The sequence below is a fragment of the Mus pahari genome, chromosome 20, assembly GCF_900095145.1.
Source record: "Mus pahari chromosome 20, PAHARI_EIJ_v1.1, whole genome shotgun sequence".
NCBI classification, from domain to species: domain Eukaryota; kingdom Metazoa; phylum Chordata; class Mammalia; order Rodentia; family Muridae; genus Mus; species Mus pahari.
Genome location: NC_034609.1, coordinates 23,300,362 through 23,320,284, shown reverse-complemented (window position 1 = coordinate 23,320,284; position 19,923 = coordinate 23,300,362). Strand labels below are relative to the sequence as shown.

Below are 19,923 nucleotides of genomic sequence, written 5' to 3'. Positions count from 1 at the left end.
ATAAATTATTTATTTTCTTTATATGTACAAAGGTAAACACTGATTACAGAACTTAACAAAGACATAACTTCGGTTAGAAAATGAGCACTAGAGCCGGGCGTGGTGGCGCATGCTTTTAATCCCAGCATTTGGGAGGCAGAGGCAGGCATTTCTGAGTTCGAGGCCAGCCTGGTCTACAGAGTGAGTTCCAGGGCAGCCAGGACTACACAGAGAAACCCTGTCTCAGAAAAAAAAGAAAGAAAGAAAGAAAGAAAGAAAGAAAGAAAGAAAGAAAGAAAGAAAGAAAGAAAGAAAGAAAAGAAAAGAAAAGAAAAGAAAAGAAAAGAAAAGAAAAGAAAAGAAAAGAAAAGAAAAGAAAATGAGCACTCTGTTAGTTACAGGGAAAAATGAAATTTGCAAGTACTTTTCAAGATAGTAGGAGAAGCAAACAATACACTTTGGGATAGATCTAGATCGGCATGTATTATGATCTGAGACAAGAGCCCAGGGATCAGAATGATTGTGGCTGACCACAGCGATAAGCAAACACATTGGCAAATATATTTGTGTGTGTATAGGAAGTATTACTGAATCTTTTTCTACCGAAGTAATTTGGTTAGGAGTTCTGAACACTTGGGGAAAGTGAATGCCTTCCATTATTTTTTTGAACACACGCAAGGGTCTTTCCTTTCCACAATCCAAAAATTGTTCGGACCTGTTCAGCTTTAGTCACCCAGAGCTTGTTGAATGGTACTGGGCCACACATTGAATCATGTCCCCTGTGATCCTGAAATATCACTTCGAATTCAGTGTGCATTTACCTGTTTTGAAGCAAGCTGCTAATGGCTCTAAATTCAAGGTCAGAAACATTTTTAATAAAAACTCTCTGGCCCTGTGTGTCATTTTGCTTCCATAAAATATTGTGGCCACTAAGACCAATGGGTAATAAAAGCATAATTTCCTGCCAAACACAATAATTTGCTGAATTGAACCCTTAAGTGACTGATTTTTTTTTTTTTTTGGAAACCTCACTATCAGTGGATGGCTCCTTATTTGGGATTTTAATTCATATTGTTTATAACATCAGTGATGTTATGTGATTTTAATAATGACAATATGTCTGAGAATTGAGCACATTTGTCTTCAAGAAAATGTTGACACCTTCAGAATGACATCTGGCTATAACTAGAAATGCTATTAAACAGTGAGTGTGAATTAATGTCAGGTTGTAGGTCTTTTATCTAAACCAAGGTACCTTCTTCTGGGATAATTTTAAAGACTTTCTAACTTGTAAAAATTCCAGAGAGACTAAAATCTATTCATATTGCTATTTGGGATTGAGCCAGTGGTATTATAATGAATCAGGTTGCTCAGCTGGGCATGTGCACTGTGGTTGAAAAATGTAAAAGTAAATTGATTTTTAACTCAATCGTTATAATCTTGTTTCATTTCTTCGAAGAAGCTTGTCTATGTAGCTACAATTCACAATACTTATTAATTCTGATAACAGCACCCTAACATTTTGTTGTATCTCAGGAATACCTATAAAGCAGTTTTCTGAGCTAAGGACAAGAGGAGTATGTTCTGGGGCAGAGGTTCAAGCAGATAAAGATTACAGATATAAACCTTTACAATCACATTTATCTCATAGTGAACTATCACTATTACCTGGATTCATGGATGTGTGTGTTATTGCAAGAGCAGTAACCTGACTAGTTATTCCAGAGTTGCATATAACAGGTAGCAGTACAGGGTTATGGAAGACTATTTAGCCATTATTTTAAAATAGTTCATCTACCATAGCTATTCCCCAAAGGCAGATGTAGGTGTATGTATATTCCTGTATCTGACAGGTGATAGGCAAACATGAGAATGGTATTAAATGGCTGAGAAGAAGTGACTACACATCACTGCATTTTCCAGCAAATGCCAAGGAACTGTGAGCAAAGTTGCTCTTTTAGAGCACCACGTTCTTCCACGTTAGGTCCTCATATAAGTAGCACCCACACGCAGAAGAGCTTGTTGGAAACGAGAATCTCAGAACTCACCTGAGACCATCAGGATTAGAGACTAAATAGTACTCAGATGCCCAGATAAATTTTATGCAGATTAAAGTTAGAGACAATTCCATGAGAAGAATTCTAGAACTGACTTTTTGCTGGGCTTAACAGAGCTGATGGTTAAATTTTCAGTAACTGCCAAAGTTGATTAGTGACAGCTTTAGAAGCTTCAAAATTGTTCAGGATAAAGCAGCTATAGCATGACAGTGAGAAACCAGTAGAATTCAGGAACTTGTTTGTTTGTTTGTTCGTTTGTTTTGAGAGTAGCCACTTCTTAAATTTTTCTTACTGAAAAATTTTATATGATACTCTCTGTTCCTATTGCTTATCTATTTAATAGAATGAAAATTATAAAGTATTAATGATACTTATATCAGAGGGTTATTTTGAAGTATAGCTATCTTGTGGGGTTTGTGTGTGTGTGTGTGTGTGTGTGTGTGTGTGTGTGTATGTGTAGTCCCTATGATTTAATTTTAGCCACTTTTCTAGAGTTGACTAATAATGCAATTTTTCAGATATGAATCCTTCTGGAAAGTAATATTAAATTTTATATCAATCAATTAACCTATGTATCCTGTCTGTGTATGTACATGTGTACCTATCTATCTATCTATCTATCTATCTATCTATCTATCTATCTATCATCTGCCTGCCTAACAATTCATCCAACTATTTTTGAGACAGTTTTTTGATATGTAGCCCTGTCAGACCTATAGATTCAAGACTGGTCTTATACTCACAGAGATCTGTCTGCTTCTGCTTCCTTCATGAATGTTTAAAAATATATGCCACCACGCCCCGCTTGATTATTTATTTGTTATTGTTGTTTTGGTTGTTTATTGGTTTATTTTTGTCGTTGTTTGCCTCTTTTGAGAGAAAGCTTTTCTGTACAGCCTTGGCTGTCGTGGAACTCTGTAGACCAGGATTAACTCTAACTCGGATATTTGCCTGCCTCTGCCTCTTGAGTGCTGGGATTAAAGATATGCACTACCATCACCTGGATTTCTATTTTATATCAAAACAACTGGTCCAATTTCAGGAAAATATACTAGTATGGGAAGTTCAAGAATTTGGTGGAAATAAAAAGACAATGTGATAGCACTTGAGTGTTTAAGTCACTGGAACTTACAGGCAAAGTTGAGGGATCAAAGGGGGCTGAGAAAGAGTGTCCACTGTTTAGACTGGTTTCCTCTAGAGCCATTCCATGCATTCATCAGCATCAGCCAAATTATATTTCTCTTTCTTCTAAAACTTGAGAAATCCCTACTCTTCCTGTTAGACATCATATGTTCTTATTGCATAAACCCCTCACAGAAATCAAACACAACCTCTCTATACAGAATCTATAGAAAACATGGCAAACTTTCTGATGTATGAGGTAGAGACCAGTCTAAATTTGTTGAGCAAAACCTATTGAAGAGGTGATACCATAAGTACTAATCTGAAAATAAATGTAGATGCTGAATTATCAGAAACCCTTGCTTAGCTTTCGTTGTCTTGTTTCCATTGAATAACTCATGTGGCCTTTACAGTGGACCCATTCGAACACCTATTAATAGATAACACCTCTTCCAGGAAGATCTCTTTAACATCACCAGGCAGGATGTTACATCTCTCTGCCTCTAGCCTTCTTAACATTACACTTCTCCTAAAGGAGTACCTGTGCTATTTGTGTTTCTTTGTCTTTGACAGCTGTATTTTTGGCTTTTTAAAGGTAGAAAGAAGAAGCTCTGACAGACTGGCTGTGCACACAAATAGTATATGTGCATCAAAAATTCATATGAAAGGAGGAGCCATGTGAAGAAAAAAAAGAACTTTAGAATTATGTTTCGCCAGGTTCAAATAATGCTTCTGATTTTACTGAAGGATTATGTAAATCACAAGATTTGTAATGAATCCCCTTGTCTCAATTTTGCACAGTAAGACAAAGTGGAAATTTTTACATTTTTCTGATAATGAATACTATTTGTGACTATGCAATATTCTGCTATTAATGTACTTGTTCTCATTAATGAAGCTATAATATTTAAAAGGTATAGGGGTCAGTGATGGCTTTTCATCTGATTTTGGTCAATGTCTCTGACAGGTTACATGCCATTATGAGGACAATTGACCAGTTTCTGGAAGGAAACCATGTGGTATGGATTTAAAGCAGAATTAACTGTCTAACTTTAAAGTCATTCAAGAGCTTGTTGCAGATTGTGTAGTCTGACTAAAAGGACAAGAGCATGTGTGTGAGTTTAACCAAACAACCTCAGAATATATCTGCTGGTTTTCTGCTTGGCCTGAACCTTTAATAAACAGTTGCAGAACCTGTAATAAACAGTTTAAAAAACCGTTAAGTCTGGAGTTCAAATTCTAAACATGCCAATACTAGAAGTTGTTCCCAATCCTACTTCTGTACCTATGGATTTACTACCATAGGTGATGTTGCACATGGTTTCTGAGAATTCAGGTCCAATAGAGCTTGCAGTAGAGCAGGGTACACCTTGAAATTTTAAAAAAATAAAATGTTCATTTTCTTTGACAGAGTTTAGGGTTGAGGTGCCATGACTAGAGGATCAGCCAGTCCCTCTCTCCCTAGCATTGCCTCTATCTCCCTGCCATCTTGGCCTCTCCAGCTTCATGTTCATCTTCCTGTTATATTATCTTCACCAGAATCAACTCCCAACTCCTTTTCCTGGTCTCTCCAGCATCCTTTCCATCCTCGATCCTTTCTGCACTCCACAGCACCAACTCTCTATCCTTCCTTTTCTCTATGTCAGCTCTGTCCCCCTCACCAACATCATCTACATTCATCCTCCAGTCAGAAGTCACTAACATCACCTTAGTTCTCACCAGTATCACTTTGAATTGTTCTTGGCTTTTTGAGAATCACTTCCATCATCCTTCCATCCTTCCAGGTCTCCACCCTGCTTCCATCCTGTTACACCAACATTATGTTCATGCCCCAACCATCTTATTGTTAACATTAGTCCATCCCCATCATTCTCAACCTTCATCTTCCCTCTGCCCCACCTTTGCCAGCCTCATCTTGTCCTGCAGCTTGCTATCATCTTCTAGATGACTTCTCTACTCCCATCACTTCCTGTCTACCCTCACTGAAGAGTTTTTAAGGGTTCAGTCCTGGATTGTTTGTCTGTCCAACTCAGGAAGAGACCATATCACTTTTACCCCCACTATCTGGCTCAAATAACCAACTCTATTACAACGTTGGGAGTGTTTCCCATGGTTCACTGCTCTTCATAGGTGGTGGTTCGTAGCCATATATACCACTGCTCTGTAAATTAAGGGTTATTGTGTAGCAATGTTATGATGAGAGGACTGATAGGGAGGAGAGCGCAGTATTGTATTCCTCCGATAGCGGTAGTAAATCGGGTAATCTAGAATTGATTCACGCCTACTGACCTCCAGGACATACTCTCCAGTGTACCCTAATATTACCTCACATAGTACCCCCTTCAAGTCTAAGAGGAAGCAGCATGGCGTACTCTGATCTTGTTGGAAATGCTTTTTTAAGTAAATGAAGACAGACAACAAACATAATAAGGTTTACAAATCTTCACCATTGTCCCTTTCAGTTTAAACTATCTGAGGTCTCAATGCTCTGCTGTAGAAGTGTATATTAACTTGGGGGATACTCTCCTTCTCTAATAATACAGTCGTTTTAAGGTCAGGAGAGACAGGCCTTAGACAGTCTCCGCTGGGTTGGTCTCACGCTGAAAGCTATTGGAAGTTTCTCTAACTCCCAAATAGCTGCTCCTTGCATTGGTGCTCTGGGCATTCTCAGGGTTAGGTCCTTTTTAGGTGTAAGTTCCAACGTCGGGCTGAGCAGGATCATGCCATAGGCCACCTAGTTAGTTCCTAAACCAAGGTGTTTACAGTAGAATTCCTGTCCCTTTCAGCTGGCTCCAATAAGGCTGTTTGCCAGCCCAACCAATGTTATTAACGTCCTTGCTTTCACATTCTGAGCCAGAATGGAACCAGGGATCTAGAGGTGAAAGGTTTTCTATCCTATTATGAATTCCCTCAGACAGACCGTACTGGATAGTGTCCCCAGGAATTATTTTTCCACTTAATCTAATTCAGCCAGGCTTTTCTCAGGAATCTGCAGTGAACATCATTTCTTTAAAAATAATTTTTTTTGAGTGGGAAGAAACACATCTTGCTATGCTGAAGGTAAGCAAAAAATGCGTTTGACACCTCAGGTAATAAGGATCTTCTTCATCCCCCTCTATTTGTCTTTAAATTCCTTCCACTGAAAATTGTATTTCTACCATATTTCATTCCCTAAGGAGCTTTTCATCATTAAAATAATCCATTCAATGCCACATTTAGCTTAGGGGCATGGACACTGCCTTGCTTATAGCACACATACTGGACATTAGAGAACTCTTTCTGGATAAACTCTAATTTTTTTTCCCCCCTTCATTATTAGCATCTGGCATTAGTTGTGAACACACCTTCCTGATTGCAACTGATAGTCAAGGCTATGGAACCTGTCTGGGGGGGGGAGGGGAAATCCAATTCTTTCTTCATTTCTAATTTTTTTAATTATGGCATTTAGTTACTGAAGGCCAGTTTCTTAAAAAATGAAGTATGACTTTCCTTGAACAAGTTCATACAGAGATACAGAAGGGGTGGGGAGACAGGTTGTAGTTGACAGGCATCCCATATAGCCTTACAGAAAAGGCTGGCAAGGGGGGAGAGAAAGAGAGAGAGAGAGAGAGAGAGAGAGAGAAACAGCGAGAGATACAGGCAGAGAGACAGAGACACAGAGAGACACAGAATGACAGAGACAGACAGAGACAGACAGGGAGATACAATCTCAGAGACAGAGAGACAGAGACAGAGAGACACAGAGAGACACAGACAGACAGAGACAGACAGAGACAGAGAGGGAGATACAGTCTCAGAGACAGAGACACAGAGACACAGAGGGAGACAGAGAGAGATGGGAGGGAGGGGATTGACAGAAGGAAGTGTCAATGATAAGTAGGGAAGATATTGTCTGTTTAGAACATCACTCTGTCACTTAAAGCAGGTTTTAGCAGGAGACATGACAATGGAATGAATGCTAGTACCCAAATGATGTTTACATATAAGTGAATTTGTTAGCCTATTCTGGCTCCTCAGGTCCACTTTCTGAACTCAAGAATTTGGGAACTGCTCATTGCCTGTTCACTTACGTGTGTTTCTGCAAAGCAGAATTGTGCCTTCAAACCAGTCACTATGCACCCTTACCATTCGTCCCTCTTGTTTTTGCAGAAAACTTCAATGAAAAGGAAGGTCAGTGGATCGTAGTCTTTGAAAAGCTGCTTAGACATGTCTGTTTCCCGGTTCCCTGAACACGTGGCAGAGCTGTAAGTAACCGCTTCGCAGTGCGTGATGAATTGGATGGCTTCAGACCCGAGGCAAAAAAAATAATTGTCTCATTTCCACGCTGATTTGCTTAACTGGTGGGACCATGCCAGAAAGGCTAGCCGAGACGCTCGTGGACCTCTGGACTCCATTAATAATATTATGGATTACCCTCCCTTCTTGTGTATACACGGCTCCGATGAATCAGGCTCACGTTTTAACTACTGGATCCCCTTTGGAACTAAGCAGGCAGAGTGAAGAAATGCGAATTTTGAGCCGCTCCAAAAGAGGCTGGGTTTGGAATCAAATGTTTGTCCTGGAAGAATTTTCTGGACCTGAACCGATTCTCGTTGGCCGGGTAAGCTTCGTTTTTTTTAAGCTACCATTTCAGGGTCTGTTCCTGGTCTTTAAATGTTTCATTTCAGGCTCTCCACAGTTTGTTGTCACACTTAACTGTAAATCCTTTAGACCAGATGGTTAGTGAGCTAACCTGTTGGTTTCTTTAGCAATATGAATAATCCCACAGTTTAAAAAACCTTCCTTTAGGAAATGTCAGTTTTCGCATCGCGGCCAGCCTAGCTTGCCCTTTCAAGAGACCACATGATACTTAGATAATGCATAAATAAGCAAACTGCTTTCTCATGTATGTGAGATCTCTTTTCAATCCTTTTCTCGAGATTCTTGTATTTGGAAGTTGTCTGGCTTGAGTTCCTATCATAGCAAATGTCAAATATGATTTTTCTCTTATTTTAAGGTTCTACACCCCAGTTTTCAGTTAGATTTTTTTTTCTTTGAATTTCATTGATTGCCATTTCAGCACCTAGAAAAAAATGGAAATGCAACACAAATGCTGAGCAAGGCCTGGGAGTGGCATCATAGGGCATCTGTTTAGTCACCCCCACGTGGAATCAAACACATAGGAGGGAAATTCTAGTTCAGTAGTGAGTACCTGTGTTGCCCTGTGTGTGTTACTCTGTGTTAACATTGATTTGTTAGCTTTGCAAGTTTGTCATGCAGACACAGGCCCGTGGCCCTCCAAAATTATGTTGCGGCACTTCAAAGGCATGCGTGCGTTCAGTCCTCAGAATAATCTGTATACTTTTGCTCATTTTAACATTCACTATTATCACAGTTTGAATTCTGGTAAGGAGCTAATGATCTAATCAAGTTGGGAGCATTATTTCCTAACATGTAAGAAGCCCTGGACTTGGTGGTAAGTAAGGACAATCCACTGAGGAGGTAGACGCGGGAGGATCAGAAGTTCAAGTCCATACTTTACTACCAGGGGTACCTGATAAGCAAGTCTTAAATCAGAAAAGTTTACAAGCTTTGTTTTTTATTTATTTTTTTTTTATTTTTATTTTTATTTTTTTTCCTCTCACAGTGAACTGACAAAGGCTGACTTTCCTGATAAGCCATGTCTAGAAGGTGAATGGCATGTTCCTTTTCCAAATTCAGTGACTTAAAAGGTCTGTAGCAGGGGACTTAATGCCTGAATGCCTCGCACCTCACTAGGCGCTCCTGGTTTCTTGCTGTGCTCTCTTGCCTTGTGGGACAATTGAGCCTCCTCAAGGCTTGCTTCTTCTCAGGGGAGTCACATGTTTAGTCTTACCTTGAAACAAAAGGTGTGGAGATAATACGTGTTATTACACTGGGCTTTCTGGAGTTGAACATATTTACCAGGCACTGGAAATAGTCTCTTGGGAGTATCCTAACAAAGCAGAGATCATTGCTGCCAAAGAACTCACATTCTGGCTAATACTGACTGTTTACTAGGTATGAATTGCTATTACAAAAACACTTCGCTGGCAGAGACTTTATGACTTTAACAATGGCTGATCATATAGGCATATGTGTATATGTGAGTCTAGATATGTGCACAAACACTTATAAAATATATGCACTAATCCCCTTTTCTTAAATCAAAATGGAAAAAAAAAAGATCCAAGAAAGATTTTCATGACATAAACTCTGGTAGCAGAAGTGAATTGAGGCTATTTATAGTCATAATGTATCCCATTACAGTGGCTGTTCCTATACTTCATTGCAGAAATGTTAATGTAGTTGATTACAGGGTGCTGCCCTGGACCCCGCTGAGGTTGTTCCTTACTGTATAGTTTATGTGCTTTAATATGTTTCTAAAAATGGGTGAAGTTCTGAATTCCAAATCGCATCTAGCCCCGTTGGTTCTGGATGCAGACTTTCTCATTAGCTTTATCATATGTATAAATGCAAAGAAAACCTGATGCATAGATAAATTAATAAACCAGATTATGAATACAGAACAAGTGAATGTACTACATGAAATTAAATCATGGTGGTGATTCCCAAGATAATAATTTCAACCATCACACCATATTATAGTTCAGTAACTGAGTACCAGGGGTTTATAATTTGCACTTGACTTGTGAGTATAGGTTACAAAATCAGTACATTCATCCTTCTCTATATTCAAATTTTCTTTAGCCAGCTCTAAGGCAAGCAATTTTCATCCCATATGAAATTCTGGAATCACATGCATACATGCATGTGTAGTTAATAAATGGATGATTCTTCCCGGATTCAAATAGTTACCTTATTATGACGGTGAATCAATTAAGACCTGTCCTGCATAGTGTAAATAACTGAAGAGCATTCCATTTTTAAATGAACAGAAAAGGCAGTTAAACCATTTTTTAAATGTAGTATCTGATGGCTGATTTCATATCCATTTCTAAAATGAAGTGAAAAATGTCAGAGTCAAACAGCCAGGTATTCAGGGTTTCTGTGTGACTTACAAATGCCTGAGGTATCTTGCTTGTTTGAATGATAAAAATGCCAATGAACTCCAGGCCTTTGAAATAAGCATCATGTTCTTGAGTCCTTGTAACAGATATTGCATAGAATAGAGCAGGTAGAAAACCTAATTCATAGGTTCTGCCAGCTCATAATTATAGGCAGCTCCCAAGACAATTGTTTAATAACAATTACAATATTTTTTGGAAGAATTTTGCTTCAAATATTTTCAATCACACATATTTCCCTCTAAAATCAGATTGTTCCTAAAGTATGACAGCCTTAATACTGTGAATTGTGGGCTTTTGTAAAGCTAAAATTCTATTTCAGGTTACAGTTTCAGATTGTGAGTCAAGTCAAGTGCAGACATGATCCACGTTGGGGCGCTCACTGGTGTTTTATGATGTTTTATCTTTCTGCACAGTCTTCCACATCTGACTCTTTATACCACTCCGCTGCAGAGCTTCTCCCCAGGAACCAGCTGAGAAGCATTAGTCACCTATGAGCATACCTGCTCTTTAAAAGGCCCTCCTGCAAGTCACTATGTTGGGGGCCTCAACCTAGTGGGCTGAGTTCAAGCTCAAGGGCAATGCCAGCCTTTGAGCAATTGGATCTTCAGGATTGCACATACATCTTTATATTACACAGGTTCTGGTTTTACATATTGGTGGCAGCTGGCTGTGCAAAAAGACCCTAAGTGAGAGACAGTCGCTCTACAGCTTTGAACAACGACATTGTCATTTCCTGGGGGTTAGTGCTAGGGAAATAATTTAAGCTTTTGAAGGATTGTGCAAATAATTCCATTTAAATATAAATGAACTGCTAGCTGCATAATATTTGTCATATAATAATTATCTTAAAATAAGTTCTTAAATCAGTTGTGTGGGTGTGTCTGTGTATGTCTCTGTGTGCGTGTGTGGGTGTTATATATAGATGGTTGTAGTAGATATAATAGATATGTTAGACAAAAGTAAACAAGCCACACAACAACAGCAAAAGCACTGATAATTCTCTCAGTGAGCACAAGACCTCCTTCTCTCATCCAGGATTATTATGATCTCTGTAGGGGTGTCTGAGTAAGGACTCCAGGTTCTCAGTCTGGTAGGACAGCCTAGAAAGGGAAGGATACTGGTGAAATTTGTCAGAGGGTATCCAACCCTTTGACCTTGTGGTATCACATTGTCATGTGCAAAGTCCTCACTCAAGAACTTTATGCTGAATTACAAAAATATAGTATAATACTTTATCTAAGTGTACAGTTTTGTATTTTACCACACTCATAGCTACCTATGTATGGCCTCATGAGTTAAAGACAACTACTACAAATTTATGGATGCAAAGAACGATGACAGACCATTTCCTTGGTCAGAAACAAGAAACAAGCCTTTGTATTTCTTGTTAATGTAGAAAGAATTAGGAGTCATTTTTAGAGAGTCCATCTCTGTGCATTTTGTCTTGTATATGGTTGTTCCTCCTCCAATATTTCCTGTTCTTTATCTATGCTTCCTGCACGATTATCATCTAACATATTCCATGTTAGGTTTACTATTGGTCTACTGCCAGAATGTAAGTCTTTTTAAAGGTGGTTCATTTGTGTCCATTGTTACATAGACCAAATATCCCACAGTACAGAAAGCTGCCTGCTTACTAAGAAACACTCAATAAAATTTCATATGAATGCAATCACCCTAATGGACAGCCCCCCTAAACATTAAAGGAACTTGGAGAAGTCATATAAGTCAATTAGAGTAATGCAAGTGGCATATTTCAATTAAGTATTTCAATACAATGTTTTCATGTTCTTTTACGTATTTCTATACCAAATGGAGACTTCCCCACTTGTGTCTATGTATTGATTTCAATGTAGTGAAAGTGGAATGTGAACTTGTGAGTTATTTTCAAAACGGTTGCTGGATCATCTCTTTAGAGCTCAGTCTCTCACCAGTGACAAGAAACATATTTCAAACTTTTGTCAGTGCTTTTGGTTCAAAGTAGATTAGGTATGATGTTTTAGAATTTATGAAGGACAAATACCACCCTAACTGGCTCCACTCCTTTCCAGATTATCTGTGGAAGAAATTTCCACCTAGGCTATTTGTAAGTGTGTAAATACTGAATGCTTCATGTCACCACCCACTCCCAGAACTGATTTTTCTCTGAGAATTCTGTCAAAGAACATAACAGCTCATGAGACTCCTAACCCAAATAATCTGATATTATATGATGGTAGGAAAGAAAGGGAGAAACTCAACAGTGAGTTTTGATCAAGCTTGCAACTCAGACAAAAAAAAAATGCCCTTGTGGTAGATTGTGTTTGCTTGTGTTTTCATAGCCAAATCAGTAGCATCAGGCCTCTGCAGTAAGGGAGTCAGTGGATAGAGAGATAACATAACTGTGTATTTAGTATCTACACACTACATCTCCTATATTGTCAGTGGAGTGTCTGCACAGAATGAACACAGATCTGTATCAGGAGGAGACTGGCACCAAAAAATCACTCAAATAAATGTCATAGTAAATTTAGGAAGTGTTCTAAGTGATGTTATGTGGTTGGATGAGAGCTAAGAGAAGACGGTAAACCTAATCTGTCGGCACATGACATGTTGCCAACAATTAAACTATGAGATGTGACTTACTAAACATGTGGGAAAAAGACACAGGGTGAAAAAATAAAGCATCACTGACATGGCATGCCCAAAATTATGTACAGAGCACAGAGAATGCCAAGAAGACATCATTCAGTGGAAATGGTCTATGCTAGCATATCCTACAAGGTAGATAAACAGGAGAAACTTATCATGGTGTTGGACACTAAAAGTCTGAAATCAGGGTACCAGAAAAGTTGGGTTCTGGTGAGGGTCATTTTCAAGATATAGACTCCCATGTTCATGTGCACCTGGCAGAACTTATAGGATAACAGAATTCTTTGGGGCCTCTTCTAGAAGTTTACCAATTTCGTGCATTATTCACCAGGTCTCTATTCTTGGCTTCCTAGTCTCTCATATAATTCTGTTAGGCGTACTGTAGTTTGGGTTGGTACTATGTCCCTCCCATTTAGTTATTGGGTCTACACTTGACTTTGGCTACCCAAGTGATGGTATTTCTATACTCACTAAGATGATATGTGACAACCCCCACCTATGTGTGTATGTGTGTGTGTGTGTGTGTGTGTGTGTTTGTGTGCATGTACATGTGCACACATGCAAGGGCATGCACATTCTTGTGCTTGCACATTTTCAGTCTTTTGTACTCTTTGGTACTGCAAAGCAAAGTTTTAGGACTGGGGTCTTTTATACAAAGGACAAGCAAGGATCTGTGGGGGATAGATCAGATTTTAATTCGGCTCCTCTCTCAAGTAGTTTGAAAATATACCCAGTCACTGAAGCTTTAGATATAAATGTGCACAGAACAGGGAGATGTAACCTTCCCTTGCTTTTCACCCCACGTCGCGGCCGCCCTTTTTCTGCGGCCCTTATGACCCTTCTTTTCTCATATTGCTTTATTTTTGAACAAAGGTAGCTGTCAGTCCAGGTGGTCAGCATTATTCTATCCTAAATCTTTCTCTTACATAAACTTCTGTGCTGTCTCTGCTCCCCGTTTCCCTCCTACCTGGGCTTCTGATGCGTTCGTTCCTTATTTGGATGTAAATCTCTCACTGGTGATGCCTCTTCTGTCTATTTATAATCCTCTTCCTCCAAGGCACTGACTCATTTTCTCTCTTTAAATTTGACCTTCTAACCTTCCCTCTTCCCTGTAACTTGGCGATCGTTTGGGTGGTACATAGTATGAAGGACATGTGATGCCAAGTAATTACACTATATTACAGTTTATGGTGTCAGCGGCCAGTATGAAAATTGCACTTGACATGCCATTATTTTGGCCAGGCCTTTGCATGTTAAGAGCACTGGGCGACTCTGCCACAGCCAAATTGTATCTTTGGCCTTGCGAGAACAGCTCACTGGCAGTTCTGGGAAGCTTCTGCCTACACTGACAGAGCCGGGTGCACCAATATTTTGGCAAAATGCAAGTCAGCATTATGTGTCTCAATCTGACCAAATAATAAACGTTGTCTGGTTTTGGCTCAGTGTCCTGACTTGGAAATAACAGGCCTCTCAGAGCAGTTGAATATCATTTGATGGTGGTATAAATAAAGGTCAAATCTCAGCCATCAAAATTCCCCAGTTCACAAGCAGGTGGACACAGAGATACAACTACACAGGCGCACTGATACAGACGCATGCATGCCCATTATAAGGACATGATGGACACTCACATCTGCACATTCAGGAATAACTGAGTTTGTTAGAAAAGGAGATCTTAGACATCTTCCCAAAGCCCCACTCTCACCCACTTCGCTACATTCTTTAAAAGGGGACTGGGTAATAGGTTTAATCTGCCCAACTATACTATGGTTTTGCAGTTTTATTCTCATAAATTACAATAATTATGTTGCTACATTACTGAAAAGCTACTGTAGTACTTGTGATTATGCACCCAAATAAAGTCATTTGTACTTTATTGACTCTATACAAAATTCTTATGATGGCATAGGTGAGATATTTGCTCTTTCAGAAATGAACAAGAGATGTCATATACGTATTTTATGATTGTTAAATGATTTTGAGAAGACAAAGAAAAAACATAAATTACACTTTCTCACAATTTAAATCTGTACATTATATATACTGTGCTATTCCATACATACTATAAATATGAAATAGACTGGGATGCTTATGTTATGTCCTAACACTATAGGAAAAATAAAGTAGAATCATTAAAAGTAATTTGCCCTCCTACCCCTACAATTCAATCGTGCTAAGAGCGAGAGGATAATTTAGGCTTACTTCTGTAGATAATCTGGGCAATAAATCAATTCAGACTTATAATAACAATTCTTGTATATTTCATCATTCATTCAAAGGTGATTTCATTGATCCTTATGTGTTAACTAATTGAAATGAAATTATTGTGTATGCTTATGGGTAAAATATGTAATCCTACTTCATAAATAAGGAACAAAAGGTGTCCTGTACTTAGAATAGAGAATCAATTCCTATTATTTTCCAGGGATGAACTAAAAGCCATAGGAATATTGCATGTGGACTCAAGACTAAATAACTAGAGGTTTATTTACATAACAGAATGGAATGATGGCTCTGAAAATTCAAGAATGACACATTTAGAACATGTACCAAGGTCATAATTGTCAGAAATGAGGAATAAAATGTGCATTTAATTGAGTCATAATATGCATGTGCTATACAAGGAATCTGACATACATATATTAATGTGAAAATATTTATTGGCATTCTCGTGTGAAAATGTATCTATTCAAAAATCGAATGTACCTGTGTGTTCTAACACTTACTAACCTAATAACATGTTAGCACCCACCCCACAGCTACCCATCCTTCTCTTCCCATCTTCTGTTACCCCTGAACAAGATCTAGACACTGAAGTACTCGTGATTTTTTGCTGTAGCTTAAGAGAATGCTAATCACCGTCCACTGCTTTTATAAAAGTATTTATCAAACCGAAAACAACCCAAGCTCATAAAAAATCCAAATATGTAATGAGAAAGTGCCATCCTGGCAAGCTCTTTACACAAAGTGAAGAATTAATTCTTGACATTGATTCGGATTAATAAGTAAACCTCTAGGCAAGCAAGATGGTCTGATATAATCAATCTTCATTTCCAGTATGTATGGCCAGATTATCACTTTGTTTACAAAATAATTTTCTGCATTTTATTTTCATAATGTTATTATTATGCTAAAAACCTTGAAATTCCTGAAAATAAATGGTAATGGTGTTCAGCTTAATTTTTTACAAACCTTAGAGTACCATCCATCCACAACAAATTCTTAGAAATATTATTTCATTTGAAATTAAGTTTGTAAATAAGTCTTATATAGAAAATGAAGAGCTACACCTATCTTACACCCTTAGCTGGTGAATGGTGAATCTCATCAATTAATCAATTACTGTGCTAAACATATTTAATCATTTCATGCAACAAGGAAGAAAGAACATTCAATGTTTCTGTACTGCTGAGGGCATAGTAAATGACTTTCATTACCATGGAACAGACCAATTATTAAGCAGATGTAAAGGCGTTATATACGGTCTTTAAGTAGGAAATTACCTTGTCTTTAGGTAGTATAGCCCGTTTACATGCTCTCTTAAACTTTTCAGAAAATAAGCATTACCCAGAAATATTAATTATAGAATTATGCCATTTAAGAAAGGTCAGTGTGCTACAGAGTTTCCAAGGTCTTATTTTGCCTGGCTATGCATGTTTCCTAGAAGGTGGCATTTTCCTTATACTGCAGTATACGTTATCTCTTTATGTCACCTAAATTCACCTCCACGCCTCCAGCATAGTCCACTCCCGTCCTTATCTCTTCACGTATTTTGTAATAAAGGCAAGTTTGTCAACAGGCAAAGATCTGAATGTCCAGTTAAGATGTGGGAATGTTCTTTGATAAGCACTCACTTTCCCTCCTGAGGTTACAAAACATTCAGAAATTTTTAGATGCTGTAACCTGGAGAAGAAATATGATAGACTGCATTCTTATGGCTCAGTGTGAGCTCTTCAGGTCCCCAGCGGTGACAATGCCTGGAAGCTTATAAGAGTTGAAGAGTCCTATTCAAGATGTGTATATCCTGATTTACTGAATGAAACCTCATTTTCCCCGTATCTCCAGGTCATCTTTGTGCAAATGAAAGCATTGCATATTTAAATATATTTCCTATTTAACCAATAAAACACTTAGTTATAAATACCAAGGCAATACATGTAAATATTACAAAAACATTAAAAAAGAACATAGTTTTCAGTAGGTTCATCAATTGTCATTCAACCCCACAATGGCATGAACGATGATTTTGCTACTCATCTACTAAATAATTTATTCACAATTATTTGTGTACTTTTGCTCCAGACATCCAGACTGATGTCAAGATAAAACGGAATCGTCACAGAGATGGTGTTTGAAAAAGCTTCCGAGGATCATTCGGGAGCAAATAGCTGCTTATCCCGTTTGAACTTATGTGGTAGGTGGAAAGCAAGAAAAGACTCCTTTCTCTGGCATTGGCCTTGTATGGGAAGTCAAAGGAAAGAATCCCTGTGCCCTTTACTACCTCCAACACCATGTGTTAATGTTGCCTGTTCCTTCCTCAGAGCTATGGGCTTCTCCCCTTTCTGTCTGTATTTACCAGAGTTCTGCAGATGTGCTCTGGAAGCTACAGAGGATCAAATGTCACTGGGCTTCAGTGGAGACAACAGCAGAATCCAAATGAGCTGGCTCAGAAAAGTTTGGAAAGATTGGGAAAGAACAGGGAGTAAAACAATGGGTGTACATTTCTCTTTTTTTTCTAATCTCAAAACAAAATTAATCAGCTCTGTGGCATAGACAGTTTTTGGTATGAATATCATTGTGGTGAATATGAAATCCATGGCATGGTTCAGAGATACGAAAGGGGAGAAGGAAAATCAGTTTTTAAGTCACCAGGTAAGCAGATAGTATTTTTGAGGGTTTACACTGTGAAATTTTTATCAAGGTTGCCGGTCAAGTGTCACAGCAAACCACTGGGAAATGTACTATGTACTCATTGCCATGTTAGGGGTTCCTAACAAGAAGAGTTAAAGCCATTAGCATGCACACGTTCAACAAACAATAAGTGGATAATAAAGCAGGAGTCAAATCTGGGCAGGATACTTCAAAGCTTTCTTTGGTAACCATGGTAACATTACATCACCTGAATCCTAAGAGGTAAATTCTCAATGTCCTAAGGTGAGACCCCCAATATGCAGATGAGGAAATAAGACCACTCATGAATGCCAAGTTATAGTCTCATGATTAGAATATAATAGCATGGTAATAGTTTATCATATATTAGAGATGATTGAGTTGCAAAGCTTAAGTGAGAAAACATGTGCTTGAGGCATCTGCATGTGGTGACTGCATCATTTTCTTTACAGGGAGATGATACTCATGCAGCTTAGGTCCAGGAAGGACTAGTCTCATATTCACTGTGATTTATGGGCTGTTTTCTAAATATAGGAGGGTCAGCACAGTATTTACCTCTGTTTCCATTCTCATTTTAAAATATGTGGTACACCAGGCATGGTGATACACATGTATAATCTCAATCCTAGGGAAACTGGGACAGATAAACTTAAAGACAAGCCTGGACAAGCAGGGGGATCCTTATAGCAGAAAAAAATTACATATGTAGAGGGTAAGAATATGGCACACTCTTTTATGTGCTTACCGCCCAAGCCTGGGCCTGACTTCAGATCATCAGAACGCATGTAAAGCCAGATGTGATGCTGGTACAACTTTGCAATCTCAGCAGTCCTATAGTGAGAAGGAGAGACAGGACAACTCCAGGAGGCTTGGAGTATAGCTAGCTTGGCAAAGGTCGCCAGGCACAAACAAAATAACTTGTTTCGAACATGATATTTGTTGAACTCTGACCTCCACAGGTGTGCCAGAGCATGCAAACACAAACACTTACAAACATGAACACGCACACACACACACACACACACACACACACACACACATATTTTAAAAAGATAATTTATTCTTCTATACCCATATGTACTATTGATCGTTTACATGTAATCTGATTGCTTTAATGGTTATTGTACCTGCAAATATATAATCACTGCAGTCTCGTGAAATAAAAGGAAAGGATGTGGAGAAAGTATTAGCTAGTGAATACTTTTGTTGATATTTTAGGCATCTTGCTAGTTTCTTTAAACAAATTTGCAGGTTGCTATTGCCCCTCACTTTATAACTATGAGAATTAAGATTTCCGAATGCAGCCACTTTTCAGTGAACTGGGTGAGGATAGAGAAATGGTTTTCCTGAGCCTGGTGTGGTTCTTAGCTCCCCCAAAGCTGAGTCATTAAGTCACTCACTAAAGTCTTTGGTAAGAAGTGTGCAATTTTCTAGGCTTTTCTTAAAGTGGGAACTGCCAGAACAGCAGAAAGTAAGGTATAATGGTTGAGGGGAGTGAAACATAAAATCCTGTCCACATAGACAAGGGCTTAAAGAAGACAAAGTGCTTGTACCCTCAAGTTGCCTGAACTAATTGTGCTAATGCTGAATTATTCAGTAACAGTCCCCTGAATGCTGGAATCTGAGCTGCTGGGCTGTATTGCCCATGCTGCAGAGGTGGGGAGAACAATTCATTGCTCTTTGCAGTGACTTCTTGTGGCCATTTGTAACTCTGTCTATCTGTGTATTCTGTGCCTTTCTCTTACTTGTTCTGTTCCTCTTCTTGCTTTTCAACCATGAACCTAATGACATTCCTCTGGGTGTCCTGGTCATGTTCTTTGCTGCTGGCACACACACACTTTATCCACTGGGTCCACTGAGAAGAAACCTCTCATGCCTTTAGACAAGTCTCTGAGGAAAAGTAATTTGGGGAAAGAGCGAACATGGCTATTAAAATTGACCAAATCCAATAACTCCTCAAAGCAAGTCAGACTCCCCAGCTACCCAAAGGCTTTATTTAGAATGTGGCAGGGTTATTTATAGTGAAGTCTTTCTTCACCTTTCCTTTTATGTGCTGTGTGAGCCTAAGCCTGTAAGTGATTTTCTCATTGCAATAGCCTGCCTTGTGTGTGTGTGTGTGTTTGCACATGTCTGTGTATATTTGTGTGAGCATGTGCTTTTCTGTGAGAGTGTGTTTGTGGATGTGATTTGTGGCATTGTGTGAGTATGTGTATGTG

General features: G+C 38.7%; 1 protein-coding gene across 3 annotated transcripts in view; it reads left to right on the top strand.

Moving 5' to 3' along the window:
• Cdh8 (cadherin 8) overlaps positions 1-19,923 on the top strand; it is a 395,024-nt gene that overhangs the window by 8,363 nt on the left and 366,738 nt on the right. For all 3 annotated transcript variants that reach the window (XM_021220862.2, XM_021220857.2, XM_021220861.2), the window contains exon 2: positions 7,308-7,758. In XM_021220862.2, coding sequence (XP_021076521.1) covers positions 7,507-7,758 — 252 coding nt within the window. In that variant the 5' untranslated portion in view covers positions 7,308-7,506. The remainder of the gene's footprint in view (positions 1-7,307; positions 7,759-19,923) is intronic.